Source organism: Mus caroli, unplaced genomic scaffold (genome assembly GCF_978045245.1).
Source record: "Mus caroli unplaced genomic scaffold, Mus_caroli_1 scaffold_10, whole genome shotgun sequence".
In the NCBI taxonomy this organism is placed as follows: Eukaryota; Metazoa; Chordata; class Mammalia; order Rodentia; family Muridae; genus Mus; species Mus caroli.
The window spans coordinates 22586821-22611404 of record NW_028227265.1 but is presented as its reverse complement, the minus strand read 5'-3'; the positions used below and the strand labels follow the sequence as shown (position 1 = coordinate 22611404).

Here is a 24584-nt window from a genome sequence, read left to right as displayed (position 1 = left end):
ACAGCTTAGTCCTCTTCTCTGCCAAGACCTTCTGTAGCTCTTCACTCTCCCAGCTGTGGTGTTCCCAGGGCAGGGGTCATTCTCTTCTAACGTCTGAGTTAGGAGTACTGTCCTTGTGGCTCTTCTCCAAAGGCCATGGGAGCTGAAGTTGGATATTCTAAACCCCTCTTTCTTAACAGTGACTTTCAAGAGTTTCAACATCAATTTGGCTGTAACTGTTTCAAAGAGCATCTCCTACTTTGTAGCTGCCCAGAATACTGTGCAGTGCCATTAGAGACCTGAGTTTCTGTCACCCCATAGCCCCACCTGTTGTCCACTGTAGGTGCCATTCTGGTGCTGTTTTTTGTACTCCAAATGTTGCTGTGGCAGCTTGATGACTCCTTAAAACTAAGTTGGCCTCACTGGGCTGCCACCAAGTCCTGACACAAAATGCAGACAATTTTGGGTGACAAGGCAGCCGCTATCCTGTTGCTGGCAACCATGAGCAGCTGCTCCTGGCCCCATTGTTTTCGTTGCCCTTGGAGACTGGCTTTTTTGTTGTTTATCAGGTCAAGAATTTTTTTACTGCACTTATCAAAATAAAAATTCTTACATAACTCTGGCGTGTCCATTGCTATGACAAAGAACCAAAGTAAACTTTAAGGAGCTAAAGTTCATCATGGCTCCCATTTCTGGTTTATCAACTGACTGTCTTTGGGCACAAGGTGAGGCAGAGTATCACAGAATGGACAGACCAAAGGACGGACGGACAGCACAGCTCCTCACCTGGAAGCCGCAGGGAAGCAGAGGGCTTAAAGGAAGCCAGGGAGGAAATATACTCTCAAGGCCATGGCCACAGTGACAGCTTTCCTTGGCTGTGCTTTGCCTCCCAAAGTCTAAAGCACTTCTCCATTAGCCTCTTAAACCAGGACTCGACCACGAGCTGTTTCTTCCTTATGTTCAAGAACCACCTCCAGGCTCTATCAGAGAGCTGTGCTGGGGACCAAGTCTTCAACACATGAGTGCTGGAGGTAGAGTTCAAATGTAAAAATACAACTGAGATCTCAGAACTATGTCCTCTTATACTTAATAAGCCTAGCTCTTTAGTTTTAAAAGGATTAGTGGTAGAAATGGAATCAGTGAAATTCAAAAGTAGAAAAAGAGGCCAGCAAGATGGCCCAGGAGTAAAAGGTACCTACTACCAAGCCTGATGACTGGAGTTCAAGCCTTGAGATCCATCCGGTACAAGGCGAGCCCATCCCACCCCAACTGTCTGGCTTCCACACCTGCTATCAGCAGTGAGTGCACACACACCACTCACACATCTTAAATGCTGACTTAAAAAATTTCACAAATAAGGTAAGTTGTCACGGTTGCTTCACTTTGGAGAATTAAGCCATTAGGCCACCAGATACTACACATGCAGGATGGCTTATTTTCTATTGTAGACGTCAGAATCTCACACTCCTCAAATTATTCTACAAAATAGAATTGGAAGAATGAGTGAAGGCCAACCAAAGCTTGTTTCCTCAAATACAAGCATGTTGGATGGCAGGTAATAAACAGGGTTGTTGTCATTTTAAAAAAAGACAAGCAGAGAGCAAACTTACCCACTGTGGAACAGAGAACAAAATGGAGCCAACAGCAGCAGCCCTCTCACCCATTTATTAAAGAAACAGTAAGAAAAGATACAATGGAGGAAAACCACCAACCATCCTTCACATCAAGCTGAACACAGCACAGTGATTTCCCTTTCATCCCTCCACCCCCACCCCAGTCCCCCACTTCCCATCCATCGCAGTTTAAGTTTTGAGGTTCTTTGATTGGGAGGACCACTGAGGAGGGAGCTGGACGATCGGAGGAACCTTAAATCTGTCCACCTCTAAGTCCCAGAAGAAAGGAGCCGCAGGCCCAGTCAAGCAGAAATGTGGTGGGTCTGTGATGTGGGTGTCCACCTCCCATTCTGTGTTCAAGCCCCCAGGGAAAGGTCTGGCAGTAGAACATGACTAGGTCCAGGGAGCCCAGGTCAGAGTTACTGAAGCACGGTCCGCTCACCAATGCAGCGTCACTAGACAGCAAGCGAGCCAATTCTCCAGTGGTGAGCGGGGAATTAGGACCTGCAGGCCAATGTATCCCTGAGGAAAAGTCCACGAGAACAGTTCAAGGAACTAGTAAGAAACAGGGGCAGAAAGCTGTGGGACAAAAGCACAGAGGCTTCCGGAAGGCCAGAGAGCCTTTTCCTTGAGGCCAGGATCACCCCTATCTGCCAAAGTCCATGGCTCACAAATAACATTTTGCCTTTAGTCAAGAAAAAAGCAGAGGAAAAAGAAGGCTCATTTGAACTTGAGCCCCAGCTATGTTCTTCAGACTGTAGTTCCGTATCTACTCTTTTATCTAAGAGACAGCCCCAGCTCAGAACCACAGTGCTTAAATAGCACAGTGGCCCTGGAAGAAAAATGGTATTTAAGGGGGTAACATTCCATTTGGGTACATTGCAGCCATTGGACCCCCTGGTCTGGGGAAAGCAGCTGGATTTGAGCCAGGGAGGCTGCCCACCCTAGGAAATGGGACCAAAGTCTTGCCTACAGGGCCATTCATCCTTGGAAAGGAAGCTGGGTTAAGGCCCAGGGCTCCCGTTGGTCTTGCAAAAGAAGCTGGGTTGATACCCACAGGGCCTGCTGGAGAAGAACCCAGGTGCCCAGCAGCTGACCTGGGGAAAGCAACTTGACCTGGGCCTAACGGACCAGCAGACCTTGGGAAGGCAGCTGGACTTGGACCCTGCAGGCCAGTGGCCCTTGGAAAGTTAGCTGGGTTGGGGCCTAGTGGCCCAGAGGCTCTTGGGAAAACTGCATGATTTGAGCCCTGGAGGCCAGCAGACCTCTGAAAGGTACCTGGATTTGAGGCCAATGTGCCAGAAGACTGAGAGAAGGCATTTGGGTTCAGTCCTCCTGATCCTGTCCCCCTTGGAAAGACTCCAGCATTTACCCCCATGGGGCCACCTGGTCTTGAGAAATGAGCTGAATTAGGACCCATGGGGCCAGGAGCCCTTGACATGGGAGAGGGATTTGGCCCTGGAAGGCCAAGTCCTCGAGAGCTAGGACCTGTGTTTGGACCTATGGGGCCAGGTACTCTTGTCATGGTGGGCGGGTTTGTGCCCATGTTTCCAGAAGCCTGGGAAAAAGAAACTGAATTTGTCCCTAAAAGACCTGCTGCCCTCAGGATGGGAGCAAGATCTAAGCCTTGAGGTCCAGCCATTCTTAAGTTAAGACCAGATCCTGTACCCAAGAGGCCACCTGCTCTGTTGTCCAGATTTGGGCCTGGGCCTAGGCCACCAGCTCTTGGGTTGGGCCCAAGACCTGGTCCTAAGCCACCAGCTCGTGGGTTGGGCCCCAGGCCTGGGCCTGGAAACATACCCGACCTAGGGGCCGGGTTTGTACCTAAAAAGCTTGATCGCAGATTTGGACTTGGTCCAGGACCCAGGCCAACTGGCCTAGGATTGGGAGGACCAGTCCCAGAGGACAAAACACCTGCCCTCATGTTGGGTCCACATCCAGGGCCCATGGGGCCACCACTTCTAGGGTCAGGACTTGCTCCCAGGAGTCCGCCTGCCCTTGGGTTGGCCATAGGACCAGGTCCAGGAAGCCCTCCTAATCTGGGGTTAGACATAGGCCCTGGGCCTGGAAGAGCCCCTGTTCTAGGGTTTAAACCTGGTCCTGGTCCTGGTCCTGGTCCCAACAGGCCTCCTGGCCTTGGGAAGGAAACTGCACCTGTGCCAGTGGGATTCATCCCTCTTGGGAAAGAAGTCATGCCTGGGTCTCGAGCACCAGCAGCAAAGTGTGCTGGATTTGACGCCAACGAGCCTGATGGATTTGGAAAAGGAGCTGCATTCCTTGGAAATGGAGCCAGGTTCCCACCAAGAGAACCTGCTGCCATAAGGAAAGGATCTGAGTTCACACCCATTGGGTGGCCTGCGTTCATAACAGGCCCTCCGTCCAGCCGTCCTCGAGGTGGCAATGGAGCACGAGTCCAAGGAGTTGGTCGCTCTCTAGGGAAAATCCGGGGTTCTTTCATACTTTCTTGGGGACGTTGGTGATAATAGGCTTGGGGCGAGTTTTGAAAAGGATCTTGTTTTTGATGAGTGCTGTCACCAAGTACTGGGTGCCAGTCCCTCGACCGGGCTCATCACAGTCCTGCTTCCCAGGAGTGTGTTTGACAAGGACTGCAAAAGGTTTCTCCAGGTGGATGATCTTCCCATACAGGATATGATGGCCCACGATCAGCACAGGGATTCCCTTTGGCAGAACAGAAGGAGATGCCTGAGGTTGAGGGCAAGGCTGTTCCTTTCAGGGGCCTTTTAAAGCTGCTCTTGCAGCAATGCTGGCACCTCCAGCCCCTGGTCTGGCTCTATCACTGTTAAAAAACCACATTGGCAATCCACCCTTGTGCCCTTTCATTCTTTGTAGCCCCGTAAACAGCAGTTCTACTTTTAGGACTCTAGCAGATTCCCAACGGCTCCATTCCTCTGCTACTCCAGAAGGTGGGGACAGCAAGCAGCTAGATCTATAGACTGGCTAATCTGGAGCAACAAACCCAAGGACAGTCCTCACGCTGGGTCCTGGGAGCACCACCTTGGTGGAGCTTGCTTTATTGAGGCATAAGGCAGGGAAAGAAAAGCCCCCTCACCTCAGTGGTGTAATGTAGGTCTCCCAGGAGGTTTCCAGCTAATCCGGTGCTGTAGCGAGCCTCGATCTCCCCCTGTAGCTCCATCAGCACCCATTCTGCCAGGCCTTCAGCCCCCGTACTGAAAGTAAAGGGCTGGCGGTTACAATATTTTTGAATGGTGAAGGATGAGTAGTGTCCTACACCTACACCACCATTAGAAGCCCAAAGGAACTCTGTTGAATACAAGTTCTCGGGAAACTGGGTAGTACTGAGAACTGAAATATAGTTCTTAATGCAAGAATGTATAGGAGATGTACCTGAGGACCCTAATTCCTTCAGAAGAGTGTAAAACCAGTATAGCCCTTAACACTCAAGCTAAGTAAAATCTTAAAATGTACTCACCTGGAAATAACAATTTGCACCATGAGCCTTCCTTCTTTAAAAATGCAACTGAAAAACTAGAGGGGGAGAAAAAAACCTTTTAGGATAGCAATAATTATAAACAACTATATTTATCACTTAATTGTGTAATAGGCACTTTCCCCACTTTCAGACAGGATCTCTAGTGCACGCTGCCCTTGAACTCTCTATGGCTGAGGCTGACCTTTAACTTCTGATTCTCCTGCCAGAGGTTCACAAATGCTAGGTCAGCGTTCTGCCAACTGAGTTTTACACTTCCAGCCCAATGTGTGGCAGGAACTTAGAATTCTAAGTGCTTTTAAACATGTTACTCTATTGCTCTAGCAATGTCAAAAGGGTTAGGCTTTCTTGCTGTTTCTGAACATATAGCTTACAGCTGTTAATGACAATCATTGGACTGGTGATCCACTCAGGTGTATTACAACAAATGGTAAGGCAATGTTTTTTCCTTTCTTTCTTTTGAGACAGGGTTTCTTTCACTGTGTAACTCTGGTGATCCTGAAGCTGTGTAGACCAGACTAGCCTTGAACTCATAAAGATCCATCTGCCTCCCCAGTTGTGTGTTTAAAGGCTTGTGCCACATGCCCAGTAGTAAGCTGATTTCTTTTTATTTTTTTTCAAGAGCCAACTATTTTATTCAAACCAGTGAGTTTTGAGTTTGAACATTTACCTGATATGCGATAAAAATTTGAGAGCAGAAGGTATACATTCCCCTACAAGGAAGCTATGTTGTATTTGTTTGTATATTTACATGTGTATAGTAAGCTGATTTCTAATGTAACTCAGCTACAGACTGCCTTTCACTTAGATGGGGGAGGGAGATCCTGTATCTTCACATTATACAACAGCGCCACCAGGTGGCAATTTGGAGCACCCTAAAAGTCTGCGGCTAGCTGGCTTCATTTTCCCTTATACCTGCCATTAAGAGAGATTGGATTGGGGAATCAAAGCTACAGTTTTTGGTTGTCTCTTGAATGAGACAATATATAGTGTTACCAGTCATGGTACAAAACGCCAACAGATTTTATAATTGTACTCAAAACTCAGAAAAAATATTAATCAGGATTTTTTTTTTCTGTCCTGGGACTTGGTATAGCATATTCTTAACCTCAGCTTCTAGAGAGCTAGGTCTATAAGGGGCAGCTGCCATTTGAGGGGTTTCTTTACTGGTTCTCGTCACTTTGGACCTCCAGTAGGCTTATATCATGACAGAACCTCTTTCCAGAGCACCAAACACACTGGGTCAGCAGTTAACATATTTTAAATGTTTACTATGGACTACATACTATGCACATGTGTACATGGTATCTCAGCCAACACAGCAACTCTAATAATAACCATTTATTCCTAATTGCATTTGAGGATACTGGGTCATATACAAATAAAAATCATGTATTCATATGTGGAACACACTCAACTAGAGTATAGAGAGCAAAGACAAGAAACTAGCCCATCTAGTTACTTAAAAGTCACTACTTAATTTTCCCTTCCTAAAGGACAGAACTAGGTATCAGCAAGAATGAAGAGGAATCAGGAGAGCATGCAGCCAGTAACACGTGTAAGTGCTGTTTATATCAGCACAAGGGCACCAGCACTAGAGCCGTGAGTGAGTGAGTGAGTGAGTCTCTGTACCCAAAGAGGTTGTGGCCCTACGGAGAAAAGGCAAAACTTTGGCTTCAAAGGCAAAGATCTTTGTGCTTATGAGACCATTCGCAGAACTTAACCTTTGAAACAAGGTCCATCTTTGAATTTCCAATCCTTCTGTTTTAATCTCATACACTGGATCAAAGGCACTGAGTCCTGCTTCCAGAGCATCTCCAAAGTGAATCAATCCAAATTCAAAAGGCTGAAGTTCAGGTTCCAGCTTGTAAAGTGGAAAGCTACTGTAAGATCACGCTCAGGTCACTAAATGACTAGGGGCTGACACCTAGATGATGACTCACTAGTGTCATGACTAAATATAACTCATGCAAGACTTAGACTCCTATTGAGAACAGCTAATATTTTAGATTGGGAAGTAAGCAATTCAGCATTTGACAGTCTAACTTTGATTATAATTCATGAAGTATGTAATAGATTGTAAAAGGCCAAGGCCGAACAGACCCAGTTCTTTCAAGTAAGCTTTTGTTGACTGATACTGTATATGATGTGTAAGCTGCCCCCCCCAAAAAAAAAAAAAAAAAAAAAAAGTGGCCTAAAAAAAGCAATAAAGAGGGCTGGTGAGATGGCTCAGTGGGTAAGAGCACCCGACTGCTCTTCCGAAGGTCCAGAGTTCAAATCCCAGCAACCACATGGTGGCTCACAACCATCTGTAACAAGATCTGGCGCCCTCTTCTGGAGTGTCTGAAGACAGCTATAGTGTACTTACATATAATAAATAAATAAATCTTAAAAAAAAAAAAAAAAGCAATGAAGAATTCACATCTGTGAACATCATATTCTAAACATGGGGAAGAAGATAATAACCTACCTCCTAGATCCAGGAGGATGGCTCAAACATGCGAGTATGAACACCCGAGCTCCAGTCTCCAGTGCCCATGAAGACACTAAACAGACAGCACTAGCATCTGAAACTGCAGTGGCCTGAGACAGGAGGCAGAGGAAAACTCTCCAAAGCCTGAAGGGTTGCAGTGGAACCAAGACACTGTGTCTCAGGCAGAAGACAAAACTGATACCTACTGACCTCCACACATGCATATATGCTATACACACACACCAAAATACACTCCCTGAAAAGTTCAATTTTCGTGTGCTTTTTATCCACAGGAAATAGACAGTATGGCTGCCAAGTTTTCTCAGTGCATTCTCTGCTTCCTGGACAGACTATCAAAATAAGAATTCACAATGAACTAAAAAAAGCAGACACCTGACCTCTGATTCGGGGTAGCTCTTGCAAACCTACCCATGCAGGTTCAATTGAAAATATACATCTTTATATACAGATGCAGGAAGCCTTGCCTGAGTTATTTCTATTGATCCTGGCAAACACCTAGCAATGCCTTGGAAACAGTAACTGTGTGGCTACAGCCTGGCCATTCTGTTGTTGTACCCCATCAACCCTGTAAAATGTTTTATGCTAAATCAAATTAGGTGACTTACAGGTATATAAAAGGAAATGTGTCAGTCTAGCTTAGAGACACCTGTATATCCATATGATTATACCTATGTGATCTCTGTGTGAGTGTATATATATAAATCTCAGGGCTTGAGATTTCCTGTAGCATCTAAATTCTATTACTCCTGTTCTTGCTCCTTGAGTCACCAGAAAACTGTCCATAGGGCTAGCTTACATATTGATTTGAGAGCACAACCAACAGAGGTGACAGGAGTATGACCATGTGTCCCAATTAGCATACATTTTATTCAAAGGGTCTCAAAAGCCAGGTGTGGGGCTATGCATCTGTAATCCCAGCCCTTCAGGCTGAGGCAGGATGACTCAGGAAGACCCTGTCTCTAACAACAAAGGTGGGTGTTAAACTGTACTTAGCTCCTTGTGCATAGGCAGGAGAAACTTAAAAAGAGGTGAAGCCTAGTACAAGCAGAACACCTACAATCTGAAAACATGATATGCTTCCAAGTAGAAAAAAAAATTTAAACATAATATTAGGCTGCTAGTATCAAATTTCAAGATTTCTCAGTTTTAGGGATGCTTGTCTGTTAAGTCAATGCAAATATTTCAATATCTGAAGCACTTCTTTTGTGAATTTCGAATGCTGTTTAAGAAGCCAAATTCTGTTAATAGTAACAAATAACAAAAATGTTACAAAGAAAATTCTGTGTGGGATCAATTTCTGAGTCTTCAGTTTCACTTCATGCTAACACTAAGAATCAACCGTTTCTAGGACTAAGATTTGCCTTGATTAGAAAGCAGCACAGTGTTACCAATACCAAAAGATTTCATCTCCATACTCTTTGGACTGCTTACTGGATTATCTCATCCCATCCTGACAACCAGCTCAAGTTAGGCATAGTTATCAAAGTCCCTTTCAGGTAACAAGGCTTAGAAAAGCTGAAGGCTAAGCAATTGGTTGCATAGCTAATAAGTAGTAAAGCAGGATGTGACCTTAACCATTCCTCTGTGTGGTCTGCACACCAGCCCTCTTCATACAGAACTTCTGAGATCCATCTACCTTGCAATTGCCCTCATTCTCCTGCAAAACTAAAAGAAGCCTTGTCCCTTGCAATGAAAGCAACTAAAATCCAAGCTGGGGGCTGGTGAGATGGCTCAGTGGGTAAGAGCACCCGACTGCTCTTCCGAAGGTCAGGAGTTCAAATCCCAGCAACCACATGGTGGCTCACAACCATCCGTAACAAGATCTGACTCCCTCTTCTGGAGTGTCTGAAGACAGCTACAGTGTACTTACATATAATAAATAAATAAATCTTTAAAAAAAAAAAATCCAAGCTGGTATGTCAAAGTAGCTAATAAACCTTATCCATGTTTAGGCTTTAAGAGTCAAATTCAATGCCACCTTCAGGATTCAAAATTATACCCTAAACCCTCTACCCCTCATCAAGGAAAAAAAGAAGTCATGAAGACTGAGGACTTTTTTGCCGTGGGTTCACTTTAATCTCTGACCAAACCCAATTCTCATCCTCGGCTCTCTAAATCATTACATATTAAAGGATTACTAATGTCTTAGAGAACAGCCTGATGAGTGACCCTCATAATGGTAACTTCCCAAAATAAAATTTGGTGTAAGTATGATATGTACCTAACCATACAAGCAGAAAAACAAAGGACTGTGATTCAATGATTTAAATCTAATGACACCAAATCTTCTATGACTAAATGGACATTTTATAAATGTCCATTTTATTAGCCTGGTCTACAGACTGAATTCCAGGACTGCCAGGGATATACAGAGAAACCTGGTCTCAAAGGAAAAAAAAATCCATTACAGTGTATCTAAACACTTTGTGTGGTCTGCTGAGGATTAAACCAATGAACAAGATAGACACTATCTCCACCAGTATCTTTGATTTTTGTCTGTTTTAAAGGGAATATGTTCTAATTCTTCAAAACTATACTTTAAAATTTTTCTTTAAAAAAATTAGGGTAAAGTGGCTTAACCATCTCAAAGTAGAAAAGTTACTTGTTTCCTAGACTATGTCAAGTAGAACATCACTACCACCACATTGGTAATACTGTGAATGTTTACAATGGACAAAGAGGCTATAAAAACAGTAGATCATCAAAGTCAACTTTATACAACTAGAGAACAATCCAAAGGCTTTAGGCAGGGTTTACTGAGATGCTTCAGGGCTTAAACTCTGGAAAGTCATTTCTCTAAATATGACAACTATTTCTCTATGTGCCTTTCTAGCAAACAACCAACCTTGTGAGTTTTATATATGACTGAATACAAATCATTTTTATTACCAGTGTCATGGTGGTTGTGTGACTGAAGGGGATGTTTGACCCAATTTTCTAAGGAGAACTTGTCTCTTAATAGGGTTGTTACTAAGTCTAAACTACTTTAAATGAGACACTTGCTCCCCTCCAAAAAGGGGCTGTGGAGGGAAGGTGGAACTGAATGCTTCCGAACTTTTCATTAGTGAAGAATGTTTTCAAAACGTGTTTAGAGACTATGCATCCACGTGGTATGTTCCCATCACGTGGCAGGATTCCTCCACTGGAGGGAATCAATTACTGTTATTTGTAGACAATGGGTAGAAAAGATGGCTTCGGTTGATTTGAGTTACTCCGGTTTTCTCCATCTTCTGCTACTCTGCCACCCCATCTCAACCTTCCCTCCTCTTCCTGCCCTCACAGCCTCCTCCTCCCAACCCTTTCTGGCCGCGCGGCAGTTGTGGGGGAGGTCCCCCTCCTTGCTGGAGTCTTCCATTTCTTCTATCTCCTCCACCCTTGAGCTCCCCTCCCCCCTCCTTCAACTAGACAGATTCTAACTCCCTCTTCCCCGTTTCTCCAACTTCCTTCAAACTATCCCAAACTACTATTGGAACCGTTTTATCAAGGTCTTTAACCCTCTACCTAACCCCCTAAGAAACTACCCCCCCACCTCACTCTTAAACTGCTTTTCTCCACGGCCCCCATCTGTCTTCATAGCCCTCAGCCTTCTTCCGAAGAGTCTTCAACTACCTTCCTCTACCACTCAAATACTAGCCAAAACCGTTCCCAGTCCCGCTACTCTAGGACACCACCCTTCTCAACTTTAGGATTCATTCACTCCTCCCACAAAGCGCCCGAGATCACTTTGCAAGGACCCTCAGATAATGTCCCCCCAGCAGCTTCCTCCTCCCCACTACCATGATTTAAAATAAAGGTCCCCTGAAACAAGCCTCACATTTCTGTCCGTTCCGCCCCAACCCCCTTTCGAGCCTCGGGCTGCCATTCCCGCTACTTTCTGGGTTCCAAGTCCACTCGACTCCAGCAGGCCTCCCGACCGGGGTCTGAGCCCCTTCCCCCCCACCCCCCGCACCTACCTCGTGGATCCGGCCCGCGCCGCCCCCTGCTCCGTCCTCCGCCCGCGCTCCGTCAGCCTTTCCGCCCTTCTCCCACTCCACCCAGCTCCCTCGCTCCCTTCCTTCCGTCCTTGCCCAGCTCCTGGTCCCCAAGCTCCCCTGGCTGGCGGCGGGCTAGCCTCGGCCCGCGCGGCCCTCACTCTCCCGGGCCCAGCACGCGCCCCTCCCCCGCCCGCTCCCCGCCCCTCCGCTCGCCATTCTTCTCCGCCGAGCCGCGCGCCCCGCCCGGCCCCGGCTGCCTAGCTGGCCCATCCTCCGCGCTCTCGCCGCGGTCCCCGCCTCCGGCCTCCTTCCCCGCGGCCTCCCGCGCCCCTCCGCCCGCGGCCTGACCTGCAATGGCGGCCGCCGAGCGCGGCGCCGCGCGGCCAACGGGCGACAACCGAACCTCCCGCCGCCGTCGCCGCCGCCGCGAGCATTGCCTGCGCACTTCCGGCCTCGCGCCGCCGAGTACTTCCGGGACGGCGCTGTCGAGTGCGCAGGCGCGCACGTGGGGCCGGGGCGGAGAGAGGCGAGGTCCCGGGCAGGCGAGTCCCCGGCGGTAGGTGAGTTCGGGGAGAACCCCCGGGGGCAGCTGAAACCCACTGTTCGGAAGGGGTGTGGTTCATCCGGGGTCGGGGGGCCGCGGACCTTGTTGGATGCTCGGTTCTTGAGGCCGAGGGGAAGCTACTCCGCTCCGTGGACCTGGGAGAAAGCAGGGCTGGCGGACACCTCGCGCGCTTCAGTCGCTCATCAGAACGTGCCCGCTCTGCCTGTGGCTCCCTTGAGGGTAGAAGAGTAAGGGGCGTACAAGTTCCACTCCCAGTAGGTGTGTGTCAGGTAGCTGCTAGATCAGGCAGGCTGGAAGAGACCACCAAGTTCTGTCGCTGCCCACTCGTGCTCTGCGATTCCCCTCCCCCATCTACCCCATGTCACTGTCTTACTAGAGTGGGTCTGTGATTTGCAGACTCAGTAAAAAAATTTTTTTTTTCTAGACAGGGTTTCTCTGTATAGCCCTGGCTGTCCTGGAACTCACTTTGTAGACAAGGCTGGCCTCGAACTTAGAAATCCGCCTGTCTCTGCCTCTGGAGTGCTGGGATTAAAGGCGTGCGCCACCACGCTCGGCCAGACTCAGTAATGTTGAGGAGAAAAGTATTGGTAAAATACCGGTTTCAAACCCTCTTCCTCCAAGAGGTTAAAAAGATGGAGGAATACAGTTAGCCTTTGGAGGGAGGCAGGGGTGGGTGGGGATTAAGTTGCTGAAACTTCTCTACTGAATTTCTGGAGACTGAAGAGTCTTGCTGGGGCACACCAGCATTATTAAAAATGAACTTAAGTGAGAGATCATGGGACCTCCTACCCAACAGTGATGATGGTAAATTGAATGCATAGGAGATTCTCCGGTTAATGCTTAACAGTGACTCTTTTTGTCCCTCCAGGAATGGGTGAATTTAAGGTTCATCGAGTGCGTTTCTTTAATTACGTTCCATCAGGCATCCGATGTGTGGCTTACAATAATCAGTCAAACAGATTGGCTGTTTCACGAACAGATGGCACGGTGGAAATTTATAACTTGTCAGCAAACTATTTTCAGGAGAAAGTAAGTCTTTGGGGGAGCCTGGTGTGGTATTCCTGATGTTAATTTTCTTAACTTCAATTCTACAACTTATGAGTCCTATCTTCAGATAGATCAAGTGACTCTTCCTGCTGTGGAATTGTTTAGAACTTCTGTAGCATATCTGGGGTCCCTTGATGCACCCATCAAGGGAAAAGCAGCCCAGGGGTTTGAGCTATCTCAAGCTGTTTAGAAAGTTCCTGCCTGGGAATTGTGTGCCATTTGAGGACTGAAGCTTGCTGGATCTTTTGGCCACTACAAGAAAGAAAAAAATTGTTGAGATCATTGTGATTCTGGTATAATGGCATTTCTTGCTGAAGGTCTTACTATGCCTTCCATCGACAGTGAAAAGGTTACAAACATTGTAATATCAGAAAATTTTACTAACACGGCAGCAAGCAGACTCCCAGTTCACCTGTCTCCAAGTAGACTTTTTGTCTATTTGGGAACAGAGGAGACTTTTCATTAGATGAAATGTCTCGTGTGTGTGCCAGAATTTTGCCTACATGCATGTATGTACACTTGAGGTGTACCTAATACCCATGGTGGTCAGGAGAGGGCATTCGATCCCCTAGAATTGGATTTAGAAGTGGTTATGAACTACCATTTAGTGCTGGGAACCCTTCACAAGAACAAGTGCTCTGAACTGTTGAGCCATCTCTCCAAGGCCAAAGACTTTCTCCTCATGAACACTGGTTACTAATATTCTTCAGGTGCAACATGCAACTCCTTTCAAAAGAGAAGCTATGGGTGGTTGAGTTGTCAGTACCCAGCAGGCTAGGGCTTGAGATGTAGGCATTCTGTAAACGTTGCCAAGAATGAGTGTCAGGAACTGGTAAGAAAACATGTCAGAGCTTTTACATTCATGGAGAAAGGTCTGTAAACAGACAGTTTCTCCCCTGTATAATAAAGCTGACAGCTAGCTTTAGGGATCCTGCATAGTGCTGGCTTACTGAAGAACTACTGTGTGTAGGAGAGTGGCAAGTCCTTGCCCACAGCAAATTGGTCACTGCTAGAAACATGACAAACATGCTTGGGTGGACACCTGTTGCATAGTGTGACTTTTCTGTGTGTTGTTTATAGCTACTATACTTGCATAATTTGTATTTTTGCTTAGTGCCTTTTTTCACTGCTAAACTTAAAATTCTGTAAGATGGGGGACTACATCAGCAATGTTTGTGATTGTGCTCTGGCGCTATGTCTGGTGCAAAGCCACTACTAAGTTAATGTTGGGGGATTAAGTCCTCCATTTTTTTCTCCTACCCTTCCTATTTTTTTTTTTTTTAAGATTTATTTATTATTATATGTAAGTACACTGTAGCTGTCTCCGGACACTCCAGAAGAGGGCGCCAGATCTCATTACGGATGGTTGTGAGCTACCATGTGGTTGCTGGGATTTGAACTCTGGAACTTCTGAAGAGCAGTCGGGTGCTCTTATCCACTGAGCCATCTCACCAGCCCTACCCTTCCTATTTTAAGCAGCTACCTAATTCAGTCTCCTGTTTTCTCCATGTCTCCTTTCCTATTCATTAAATTGCTAGCCTCTGGCCGAGTGAGATGGCTCAGTGAGAAAAGGTCCTTGCTTCTGAGACTGAAGACCTGGGTTTGATCTCTGTAGCCCACATGGTGGAAGGAGAGACCAACTCCTGCAGTTGCCCTCTGACCTTCATATGCCCACACACAACATGTACATACACTAAGTAAATAAGTTTAATAAAAATCTTAAGGGCTACTGGCCTCAGTCACATCACTCTCAGAGCAAGGCAAATAGAATAAAATGGTTAGGAGCCAGGAGCAAAGAGAGTTGTATTCCCGTCATTCTATTGACTTAGGCTTTTCAGGCAAGCCACTCTACCCATTTGTCTCTTGGCCTTGCAATTTCAGATAGGAAACATTGTTTGTGTCAAGCAGACATAAAATTAAAATGCCATGATATATATGAAAATATTGAATGTCTAGAAAGTACTTGTAATCTGAAACTGTGGCCTCGTAGGTGTGGTAGCGGTACACAGCTTTAATTCCAGAAGACAAAACCAAGCTTGTCATTATGAGTTCTGGGCCAGCCTGATCTACATAAAGAGTTCTATCTTGGACAGTGAGGGCTACATAGTGTGAGGCCCTGCCTCAAAAGAAAAGAAAAAAGGGACCTAAGTCCTGAGCAGAAAGCCGGAGTGGACTGAATTATTTCTTAAGCGCCCCTTCCAGGTGAAATGGACACAAGATTGAGGCAGATGTAAAGTGTGCATGCTGGCATTTAGCATGTATGCAGTGATGCATCTCTTGATGGAGGTCTGTTTTGAGAAATGTATTGATAGTTGATTGCTAGAGAGTTGGCTTATGAAACCTACCACTGTGTAGCCTTATTCCTAAACTATAGACACCTAAAACATGTAAGTGCTTTGGAATCCTGTGGGCAGTTGTAACAATAGGAAATATTTGTGTGAAAAACAAACCAGCCCCAGGTGGTTTGTCTTTAGCTTGTTTAAGAGCGAAACGTCTTCTGGCAATAACTCGATCCCAAGTTTTAGCAAAGCATGCATAAATCTCCTTGAGGGACAAAGTAAGGTAAATGCAGAAACTCTTTGTAAAGTTCATAAAGCTAGGTTCTGTAGGTGGACTGGAAGAACAAGATGAAGGCAAGAGTCTGCGAGAGGATCAGATGCTGAAGAAGTCTAGCCACTCAGCACAGAACTCACCAGGCTAGTGAGCTCCCAGTCTTCTGGGAGGATAACAGGTTCTGCATTCCTCCCCTTGATGGAACAACCCTGTGTGCTAACATTCCAGGTTCCCCTAGACTTACCTGTGAGCACAGAGGACTCCAAGTTTGTAATAATAGTTTTTAGAAAATTGATACTTCAGGTAATAGTGGCACAAGCTTTTAATCCCATCACTTGGGAGGCAGAAGCAAGTGGGTCTTTCTGAATTTGAGACCAGAGCAAATTACAGAACATCCAGAGCTGTTACTCTGTCTTGAGACAGAGAAACTGTCTCAAAAAAACAAGCAATAAAAAATAAATATTAGATACTTTGTATCCAACTGAACACTAGCCCAACTTTTTTATGCAGGGGGACTCGCCCACTCCTACCCGCCACCCCTCTTCAGGTGTCCTACTCTGCTTCCTGAGGACTGAGATTAGAGTTATATAAACCACCACACCTGCTGAGTCAATCTTGAATGTCCTCATTCTCAAATACTAGTTGAACGTCTGCTACATTAGTTCTAGTTTAAAAGAGAGAAATGTATAACATAATTTTAAGTAACTAATATTTGAAGCTGAAATACAGTGTCTAATAGACACAGACGTTTGATAGTGACCAGCTCCGAGTTATCTGTGGGGAAATAGTGTTTGGTGCTGGTGATGGAGGAATTCAGAGCAAGATGTGCTGCTTTCTGGTTTTGAACTCGTGGCAGGTTGAGAAATGACGGTGCTTCTGTAGTTTTTCCCAGGTCATGAGTCTCGGGGCACCGAAGCCCTGTGTTGGGCAGGACAGCGGCTCTTTAGTGCTGGACTGAACGGAGAAATCCTTGAGTATGACCTACAGGCACTAAACATCAAGTACACTTTGGATGCCTTTGGAGGACCCATCTGGAGTATGACCGCCAGCCCCAGTGGCTCTCAACTTTTGGTCAGTAAGCTAGTATTGATAATACAAAATGCAGTAGGCTTGATGGTCAGTCCCTTCCCCCCTCTCACAAGCTGTTTTGGTTTGTTTTGATTTTAGGCAAGTGGTAGCTTTAGAGAAGAAACAACGTACGCTTGTGCATGGGGGTATTAGTTCTGTATAAAGGCTCATTTAGTCTGTTTCTACCCGTCTCTAAAACAGGTTGGGTGTGAAGATGGCTCGGTGAAACTATTTGAAGTCACCCCTGAAAAAATCCAGTTTGCAAGAAATTTTGATCGGCAAAAAAGTAAGGCCTGTTTGGGGTCAGGCAATGAACAGCTTCAACAAGAAGTTGTCTGTTTGTGTCACCAAAGGGACAGGATATTTTCCTGTGGCTGTGGGATATGTTGTATAGATACACGAATTTTCTCTGAGCAATGAACAGCTTCAACAAGTTGTCTGTTTGTGTCACCAAAGGGACAGGATATTTTCCTGTGGCTGTGGGATATGTTGTATAGATACACAAATTTTCTCTGAGCACAAGGGGAGTTCTAGAAGGCATCCCATTATGTAGCATAGTTGTGAAATTCAAAGTAGAAAGCTAGTGTTCCTGTGAAAATGAGTGTATTGTTTATCACCTGCATCTTAGTCCAGGTTTATGTTGTGATAAACTCCCATGCCCAGAAGCAATTTGGAGAAGAACAGGTTTATTTCAGCTTCCACAGCACAGTCCAACAAAGGTTGTAGCTGGGGCAGAAACTCAAACAGGGCAGGACCCTGGAGGCAGGAGCTGGTGCAGAGAGGCCTTTGGAGGAGTGCTGCTTGCTTAGCCTGCTTTCTTTGTTTGCTTGGGGGTTTTTTTGTTTGTTTGTTTTTCGAGACAGGGTTTCTCTGTATAGCCCTGGCTGTCCTGGAACTCACTTTGTAGACCAGGCTGGCCTCGAACTCAGAAATCTGTCTGCCTCTGCCTCCCAAGTGCTGGGATTAAAGGCGTGCACCACCACGCCCGGCTTAGGCTGCTTTCTTATAGCACCCAGGAGCACCAGTTCTGGGGTGCCACCACCAACCCTGGGCTGGGCCCCTCCCACGTTAATTAACAATCAAGAAAGTGTACCTCAAGTTCACCCACAGGCCAGTCTAGTTGGGACATTTTCTCAATTGAGGGTATCCAAAATGATTCTGGCTTTGTCAAGTTAACATAGAATCAGCAGTGTGCTCCTACAGAAACTCCTGCATTGTGAAATGTAAACAGCTGTGCCTAGGGTCTTAACTACCCTATTAACTGATGTGCTTTTTGAGGCTGATTCCTCTGTAGGACTAGGCGACCTTAAACTCCCGTCCTCCGGCCTCCTGAATGCTGAGATTAGAGATTTGTATCACAGCAAAGCTGCCACGCCTTTGTTCCCCCTTTCTCCTGCTTTTTATGACAGGGGTTCTCACACTGGAGCCTGCACTCTCCTGGCACACCGTGTAGCCCTGGCTGGCAGAAGAAAAGGGGAGTGTGTTTCTTAACCCTACTAGCCAATCTAAATGCCGTGGGGAGTGTCGTGAGCAGCTGCTGGGGTTGAGGCTCCAGCACGTCCCAGTGCTCGGGTGCAGAGCAGGGGTTCACAAGCACTTTGTGAAATACTGAGCACAACAGTACTGAGGCTTTGGAGCACTACAGCCTCTGCTAACTCTGGGTGTAGCAGGGAAACAGCCAAAGACAGTCTGGAAATAGACTGTGTGCTGGTAGAACTTGATTTACGAAAACCAACAGCTGGGTGAGGTGGTACACGCCTTTAATCCCAGCACTCAGGAGGCAGAGGCAGGCAGATTTCTGAGTTTGAGGCCAGCCAGGGCTACACAGAGAAACCCTGACTTGAAAAACAAACAACAAAAAAAACCCAACAGTGGGGCTGGTGAGATGGCTCAGTGGGTAAGAGCACCCGACTGCTCTTCCGAAGATCCAGAGTTCAAATCCCAGCAACCACATGGTGGCTCACAACCATCCACAACGAGATCTGGCGCCCTCTTCTGGAGTGTCTGAAGACAGTTACAGTGTACTTATATATAATAAATAAATAAATCTTAAAAAAAAAAAAAAAAAAAACAACAGTGAATTGTAGTTTGTTGGTGTCTGTTTTGGAGAGTAGTGACCTTGATATGTGTTCTCTGTGTCCTTTGGTAATTTTGTCAAGTTGACAAAAAAACTTACCAGCTCAACCACCAAAAAAGAAAGAAAATTAAAAACATAATTAACAGCAAGAATCGGTTCTGAGAAATGTAATGTTAAATTATCTCACTGATATCAGCAGGCGGGCAGGCAGGCCTGCACAAACCAAGGTGGCCAATGTCACTGGGCAGTACAACCCTGTGAGAATGCCCTCCTATATTCAGTGCATCCTTGATTGTAATGTCAATATTTGTTCATGACCATACATGTTTGGGCACTCGTGCAAGTATGTCTCTTCAATCTATGGGAAGTCAGTGTCTGTGCACACGGAAATTTCCTTAGGTTACCACCACACCATTCTCAAAAGAAAACCTATTTACACATTTTCCTCAACTGTTTATACAAAGCGAGTTGCCGGATACTTTATAGTGGGTCCCAGGACAGCTTATCAACCATGGTGGTCGAGGAGACTAAGCTAAGCTGTGCCAGCCCTGCGGGTGACTGTGGAAGGAGAGCTCCGTTAGGTTTGGCTGTTTAGCTAGATGTCACCTTTTTACTGTTTTCTTACTCCTAAGGTCGGGTCCTCAGTCTCTGCTGGCACCCTGCTGGTACCCACGCTGCAGCTGGCTCCTTAGACTACGTTAGCGTGTTTGACGTCAAATCAGGTGATTGTCTCTCTATTTAGTAAATTTGGGGTGTGGGTTTTGTCAGGTTTACTTTTCTCAGTTTCTGAATCTTGACTTAGCCTAACTCTTCACTAAACTCTCCACCAGTCCATCACAAATCTCACCCCTTGTTTTCTGTGTGTTTGTTCTGTGTGTGTGTTTGTGTGCCTGTCTCTGCATTTCTGTTATGTGTGCGTGTATGCCTCTGTAAGTGCTGACCAGGGGGGCTGTGAGACCTCCTTATTGCTTATGTTCCCTGATCTTTTTGCTGCACAGTCTTTTGCTGAACCTGGAGATAGAGTTCACTTTTTGTTTTTAATATAACCTGGAGCAAGAAACTAGTCCTGATGATCTTCCCGTCTCCAGTCCCTCTGTGCTGAGGTTATAGGCGTCCAGGGGACCGTGCCCGGCTTTTACACATGTCCTAGAATCCAGGCTTCCTTCTCTGTCTCTGTCTGTCTCTCTCTCTGTCTCTGTCTCTCTCTCTCTTTCCTTGCATAGTAAGCCCTCATAACTACTGAGCCATCCCTAGCCTCCTATTGGTGGGTTTGATTACCACTGCTGCTTTTGGGGGAGCCTCCACTCTTCAGTGGGGGCTGGCCACATTCTTTATAAGGAGACAAGAAAGTAGCTTTTTTACTCTGATGACTTTTTTTTCTGTTGTTGGCCTGGAAAATTGGGCTATTAGACACCTTTAGTGAGAGCTTGCCTCTCTAACTTGTTAGATTAGCATATTTGTACATGCAAGATACAGAGACAAAATGGGTCGGACGTGTCTTGTTGTTTTTTCTTTCTCCTCAGTGCCTGACCTGTGTGATTATTTGTCCTTATTACACACACATGCCTACAACCTAAGAACTCCTTACGGCTTTTTTAAAAAGTAGGAATCCCCCTGTCCCTTCTCCCACTCCTCGAAGTGAGCCACTGCGGCTGTCCGCTGATTCTTTTGGGTTTACCTCTGCTATACATGACATGGTTATAATTCTGAATTGTGGTTTTTAATTTCTGTACATTGACTTCAACACCTGAGTCTTCCCTTTGTACCTTGTGTCATAAGTCTCCGAGCACACGGTCTCCTGGTCCTTCCCATATGCTCCTTTGTAACTGGGTTCCAGTCAGTAGTCAGCTGTTTCCATCATGGCCCCACGTTCACCACTCACAAAGGAGGTTACTTTCCTTCCTGTCTGCTTCCTGTTTCATTTTCTTCCTCTCCCTGCGTTCTTCTACTTGACTCTTGAAATCTTTCAGCTCTATAAGCTGATAAAAAACACATGAGTATTTTGGTGGTTTTGTTTTTCCTGCCATTTCTATGTCCTTAAAAATAAGTTTCTTTGTTTTGACTTCCGGTCTAGCTTAGCTGCTTGGGACATGCTGCACACACAAGGGTGGGGTTGGAAGACTGGTGTTTCGGTCTTTCTGGGGTCCCTTTTGCTTCTGTGTTTAGGATTCCCTCTTTGCCTGTTAAGAAGTCTAATGCCATTCTAATTATTGTGTGGGACAGAGAGTTAAGCTTCTGGTTGGTCCCTAGGCCCCTTGAACCTTTCCCGCTTTCCTTTTCCTGTGTGGACAGTTTCGCTGTTGGAAAGCCAGCCCAGGCCCCCACGTGCAGTAGGTGAGCCTCTGCCCCCAGCCCTTGTTTTACCCTGAAGTCATCACACTTGCTGATGTCTGAGTGTATCCTGGGTTTGGCTTTGGTTAGTTGGCTTTTCTCTTGTGCCAGTCAGCTGTGCTCTGAAGATGAGTTCCCCCTTGCCTTGCTGGTGTTTTGTTACTTCAGTGCTGACTTTCTGTCTTCTGACTTTCTCGGCCTCTCTTACTCTTTCATCTTTCCTGACTTCACTGCTTGCTAAGATAAGTTTGTTGTTTTTCTATCTTAGTCTTTGTAGTGGGATTTTCACTTAGCCACCTCCAAAGGTCTTTCAGCTGCTGGAGACTGAACCTGGGCCTTCGCTAAGCTGTGTTCTGGAACTAAGCCTCTGAGGCTGATCTTTCTTTTTTAAGAGCTGTAGTTTGGTTTTTGATTGTGTATGCTCATGAAGCAATCTGCTAGGACTATAGTTATAGGTGGTGCTGGGAACCAAACTCCAGGCTTCTGCAAGAACAGCAAGCACTGAACAACTGCGCTGTCTCTCCAGCCCCTACTGTTAGTGATATCCGGCAAGTGTTCTGCGCCCTTCCTGTCCTTCTGTTGATTTGCTTGTTGTTTCTATTAGTCTCCTTGGCTTTTCTCATAGAGGAGACTTTCTTCCCATGCCATGTGTGCTGTTTGCGCCTGTCACCATAGTGGGGCTCTTGAGTATGGCCTTCCCTTCAGAGAGGTATCTTGGTGGCCTATCTGGGACTTGTGAAGTCATAAGCTTATACTTTTTTTTTTTTCCTTGAGTGACTTGAAATCAATCAGTTGGTTTTTTTTGGGGGGCCGGTGGGGGGTCCTAGAGATCAGCCCAACCCTGAGCGTTCCATGTTCCACCACTGAGCTGCACTCTCAGACTCCCCCATTCTGTCCCTGTGAGTCCTGTAAGTACAGGCCCAGCTGTCAGTGCTCTGAGGAGGAGAAATCTGGTGTTTTCAGCATTCAGTTAGCAGTTTCATTGGACCCTGTTTTCCTTCCAAACACCTCTGTCCTAGCCTCAGTTCTCAAAGCTTTTTATATAAGAAAGCCTTCTCTGGAGATAGAGTTTAGTTAATATCCGGCAGCTTACTCAGGAGATTGGTACCTCGAGGTCCAGCAGCCTCTAGATGACCTTTTGACCAGTCCCTCCTTGCAGGCCCCTCATCCCTCTCGTCAAGAACAGGGTCCCCAGCTCCTGAGGGTATCAAGAATAATAAGCCAAATGGCTTCTTGGCTTTCCTTAAGGTTAACCTGCATCTTGGTTTCAAGGTCCTACTTTGTTGCCACCCTGAGTCTTTAACACTGTCTTCTTTTCTCCCTTTCCTATAAACAGAGTGTGGGGAGAGTTCAGGGTGTGATGTGTGCATGCAGTGTGCCAGCTTTTAAGTGAACAAGGATCCTTCCATGCCAGTGCCCCAGAAGGAATGCCAGTTCTTTTGCTCTCTCTTTCTCCCTCCCTCTTTTCCTCCCTCCCTCGAACTTCACCCCTTCCTTTTCAGGATCCCATTTTGGAATTTTAAAACAGTTCGACCCAGCTGCCATTTTACTCCCTGTGTTCAGGCATCTAACTCCATGTATGCTTGCCTGTGCAGTTTTGAAAAACTAAAACTAAACGTGTGCCTTTCTTATTTTTCAGGGAGCATAATTCGTAAGATGGTTTTAGACAGGCAACACCTGGGGGTCACTAAGTCCAGGTGCATAGTGTGGGGAGTCGCCTTCCTGTCCGACGGCACCGTCATAAGTGTGGACTCTGTTGGAAAGGTGCAGCTGTGGGACTCCGCTACTGGGACACTCATTAAGAGCCACCTCGTCTCAAATGCTGATGTGCAGTCTATTGCTGTTGCTGATGTGAGTATGGTCGCAGCCCAGGTCCTCCTGCCTCAGCCTCTGAGTAGCTAGGATTTAGGCTTGTGTGACAAGCCTATCTTCCAAGTCAGCCTTAGGGTCTCTTCTTTCCCATACAATGCTTATGTGACTTAGAAGGATTCAGTTTTTTATCAATTGTTCATTTAAAGCTATTTTTACATGTTTCTTCTCATACGAAGCATAGTTTGTATATAGTTACATGTCACCTAATGGCAGGAAGGATCACATTCTGAGAAGCCCGTCTTGTGATTTCAACATTGTATGAGCGTCATAGAGTGTATTTAGGCAGACAGATAGTAGGGGAAGCTACTGTGTTGCGCACCTAATGTACCAATTGTGTGTGCTCTTCTTTTACACAACTAGCAACAGAGAAATTTAAATCCTTCTAAACTGTGTAAGCAGTGACATCATAGAAATCCATACCGTGGGCTGGTGAGATGGCTCAGTGGGTAAGAGCACCCGACTGCTCTTCCAAAGGTCAGGAGTTCAAATCCCAGCAACCACATGGTGGCTCACAACCATCCGTAACAAGATCTGACTCCCTCTTCTGGAGTGTCTGAAGACAGCTACAGTGTACTTACATATAATAAATAAATAAATCTTAAAAAAAAAAAAAAAGAAAAAAAGAAATCCATACCGTGTTGAAATCCATACAAGTGTTGAACTTCATAAAGATGTTTTGCTAAGCTGACAAGATAGGACTCAGTGGGTAATGACATTTGGCACTAAATGCAGTAGATTTCATTTAAGAAGGTACTACCTCCCATTGCATACACTAGCAAGCGTTTGCTGAAAGGACCCTGATATAGCTGTCTCTTGTGAGACTAGGCCGGGGCCTAGCAAACACATAAGTGGATGCTCACAGTCAGCTATTGGATGGATCACAGGGCCCACAATGGAGGAGCTAGAGAAAGTACCCAAGGAGCTAAAGGGATCTGCAACCCTGTAGGTGCAACAACATTATGAACTAACCAGTACCCCGGAGCTCTTGACTCTAGCTGCATATGTATCAAAAGATGGCCTAGTCAGCCATCACTGGAAAGAGAAGCCCATTGGACACGCAAACTTTATATGCTCCAGTACAGGGGAACACCAGGGCCAAAAAGTGGGAATGGGTGGGTAGGGGAGTGGGGGGGAGGGTATGGGGGACTTTTGGGATAGCATTGGAAATGTAATTGAGGAAAATACGTAATAAAAAAAATATTAAAAAAAAAAGGTACTACCTCTAAGGAAGTACAAATACTAAGTGCCTTATTTGAGGTTTAGGTTATCTTTCTAGATTTATAGCAGAGAGAAATCCTTGTCTCAAAAAGCAAAATAAAAATTTTTTAAATTATATATAATTTTTTATTTTATGTACATTGATGTTTTACCTGCATGTCTGTCTGTGTGAGGGTGTTGAATCCTCTGCAATGGGAATTAGAGACAGTTGTGAGCTGCCATGTAGTTGCTGGGAATTGAGCCCCCCAGTCCTCTTGAAAGAGCCGCCAGTGCTCTTAACCACTGAACTGTGTCTCTCTAGCCTCCACTTTTTTTTTTTTTTTT

General features: G+C 45.9%; 3 protein-coding genes across 3 annotated transcripts in view; 1 reads left to right on the top strand and 2 right to left on the bottom strand.

Annotated features, from left to right (window-relative positions):
- Positions 1 to 1625: 1625 nt before the first annotated feature.
- On the bottom strand, positions 1626 to 4050 carry Derpc (DERPC proline and glycine rich nuclear protein). The gene has a single exon (XM_021170464.3). The coding sequence runs from the start codon at positions 4048 to 4050 to the stop codon at positions 2443 to 2445; it is 1608 nt and encodes a 535-aa protein (XP_021026123.2). The 3' UTR covers positions 1626 to 2442.
- On the bottom strand, positions 3984 to 11954 carry Chtf8 (chromosome transmission fidelity factor 8). The gene is made up of 4 exons (XM_021170465.2): positions 11878 to 11954; positions 5044 to 5099; positions 4663 to 4780; positions 3984 to 4271 (listed from the first exon to the last, which is right to left on the bottom strand). The coding sequence occupies exons 2-4, from the start codon at positions 5064 to 5066 to the stop codon at positions 4047 to 4049; spliced, it is 366 nt and encodes a 121-aa protein (XP_021026124.2). The 5' UTR covers positions 5067 to 5099; positions 11878 to 11954; the 3' UTR covers positions 3984 to 4046.
- Positions 11955 to 11999: 45 nt separating this feature from the next.
- Utp4 (UTP4 small subunit processome component) overlaps positions 12000 to 24584 on the top strand; it is a 29838-nt gene continuing 17253 nt past the window's right edge. Inside the window, exons 1-6 of the mRNA XM_021169609.3 lie at positions 12000 to 12089; positions 12963 to 13123; positions 16577 to 16765; positions 16964 to 17048; positions 19472 to 19561; positions 22810 to 23021. Of these exons, the coding sequence (XP_021025268.1) occupies positions 12965 to 13123; positions 16577 to 16765; positions 16964 to 17048; positions 19472 to 19561; positions 22810 to 23021 (735 nt within the window). The 5' untranslated portion in view covers positions 12000 to 12089; positions 12963 to 12964. The remainder of the gene's footprint in view (positions 12090 to 12962; positions 13124 to 16576; positions 16766 to 16963; positions 17049 to 19471; positions 19562 to 22809; positions 23022 to 24584) is intronic.

Excerpts from the sequence above, each read along its gene's own strand:
- Derpc (XM_021170464.3), bottom strand. The coding sequence starts at position 4,050 with ATGAAAGAACCCCGGATTTTCCCTAGAGAGCGACCAACTCCTTGGACT.
- Chtf8 (XM_021170465.2), bottom strand. The coding sequence starts at position 5,066 with ATGGTGCAAATTGTTATTTCCAG. Across the intron at positions 4,781-5,043 it reads GTGCAAATTGTTATTTCCAG|TACGGGGGCTGAAGGCCTGG; the intron begins GTGAGTACATTT and ends CTTTACTTTCAG. Across the intron at positions 4,272-4,662 it reads ACCTACATTACACCACTGAG|GGAATCCCTGTGCTGATCGT; the intron begins GTGAGGGGGCTT and ends GTTCTGCCAAAG.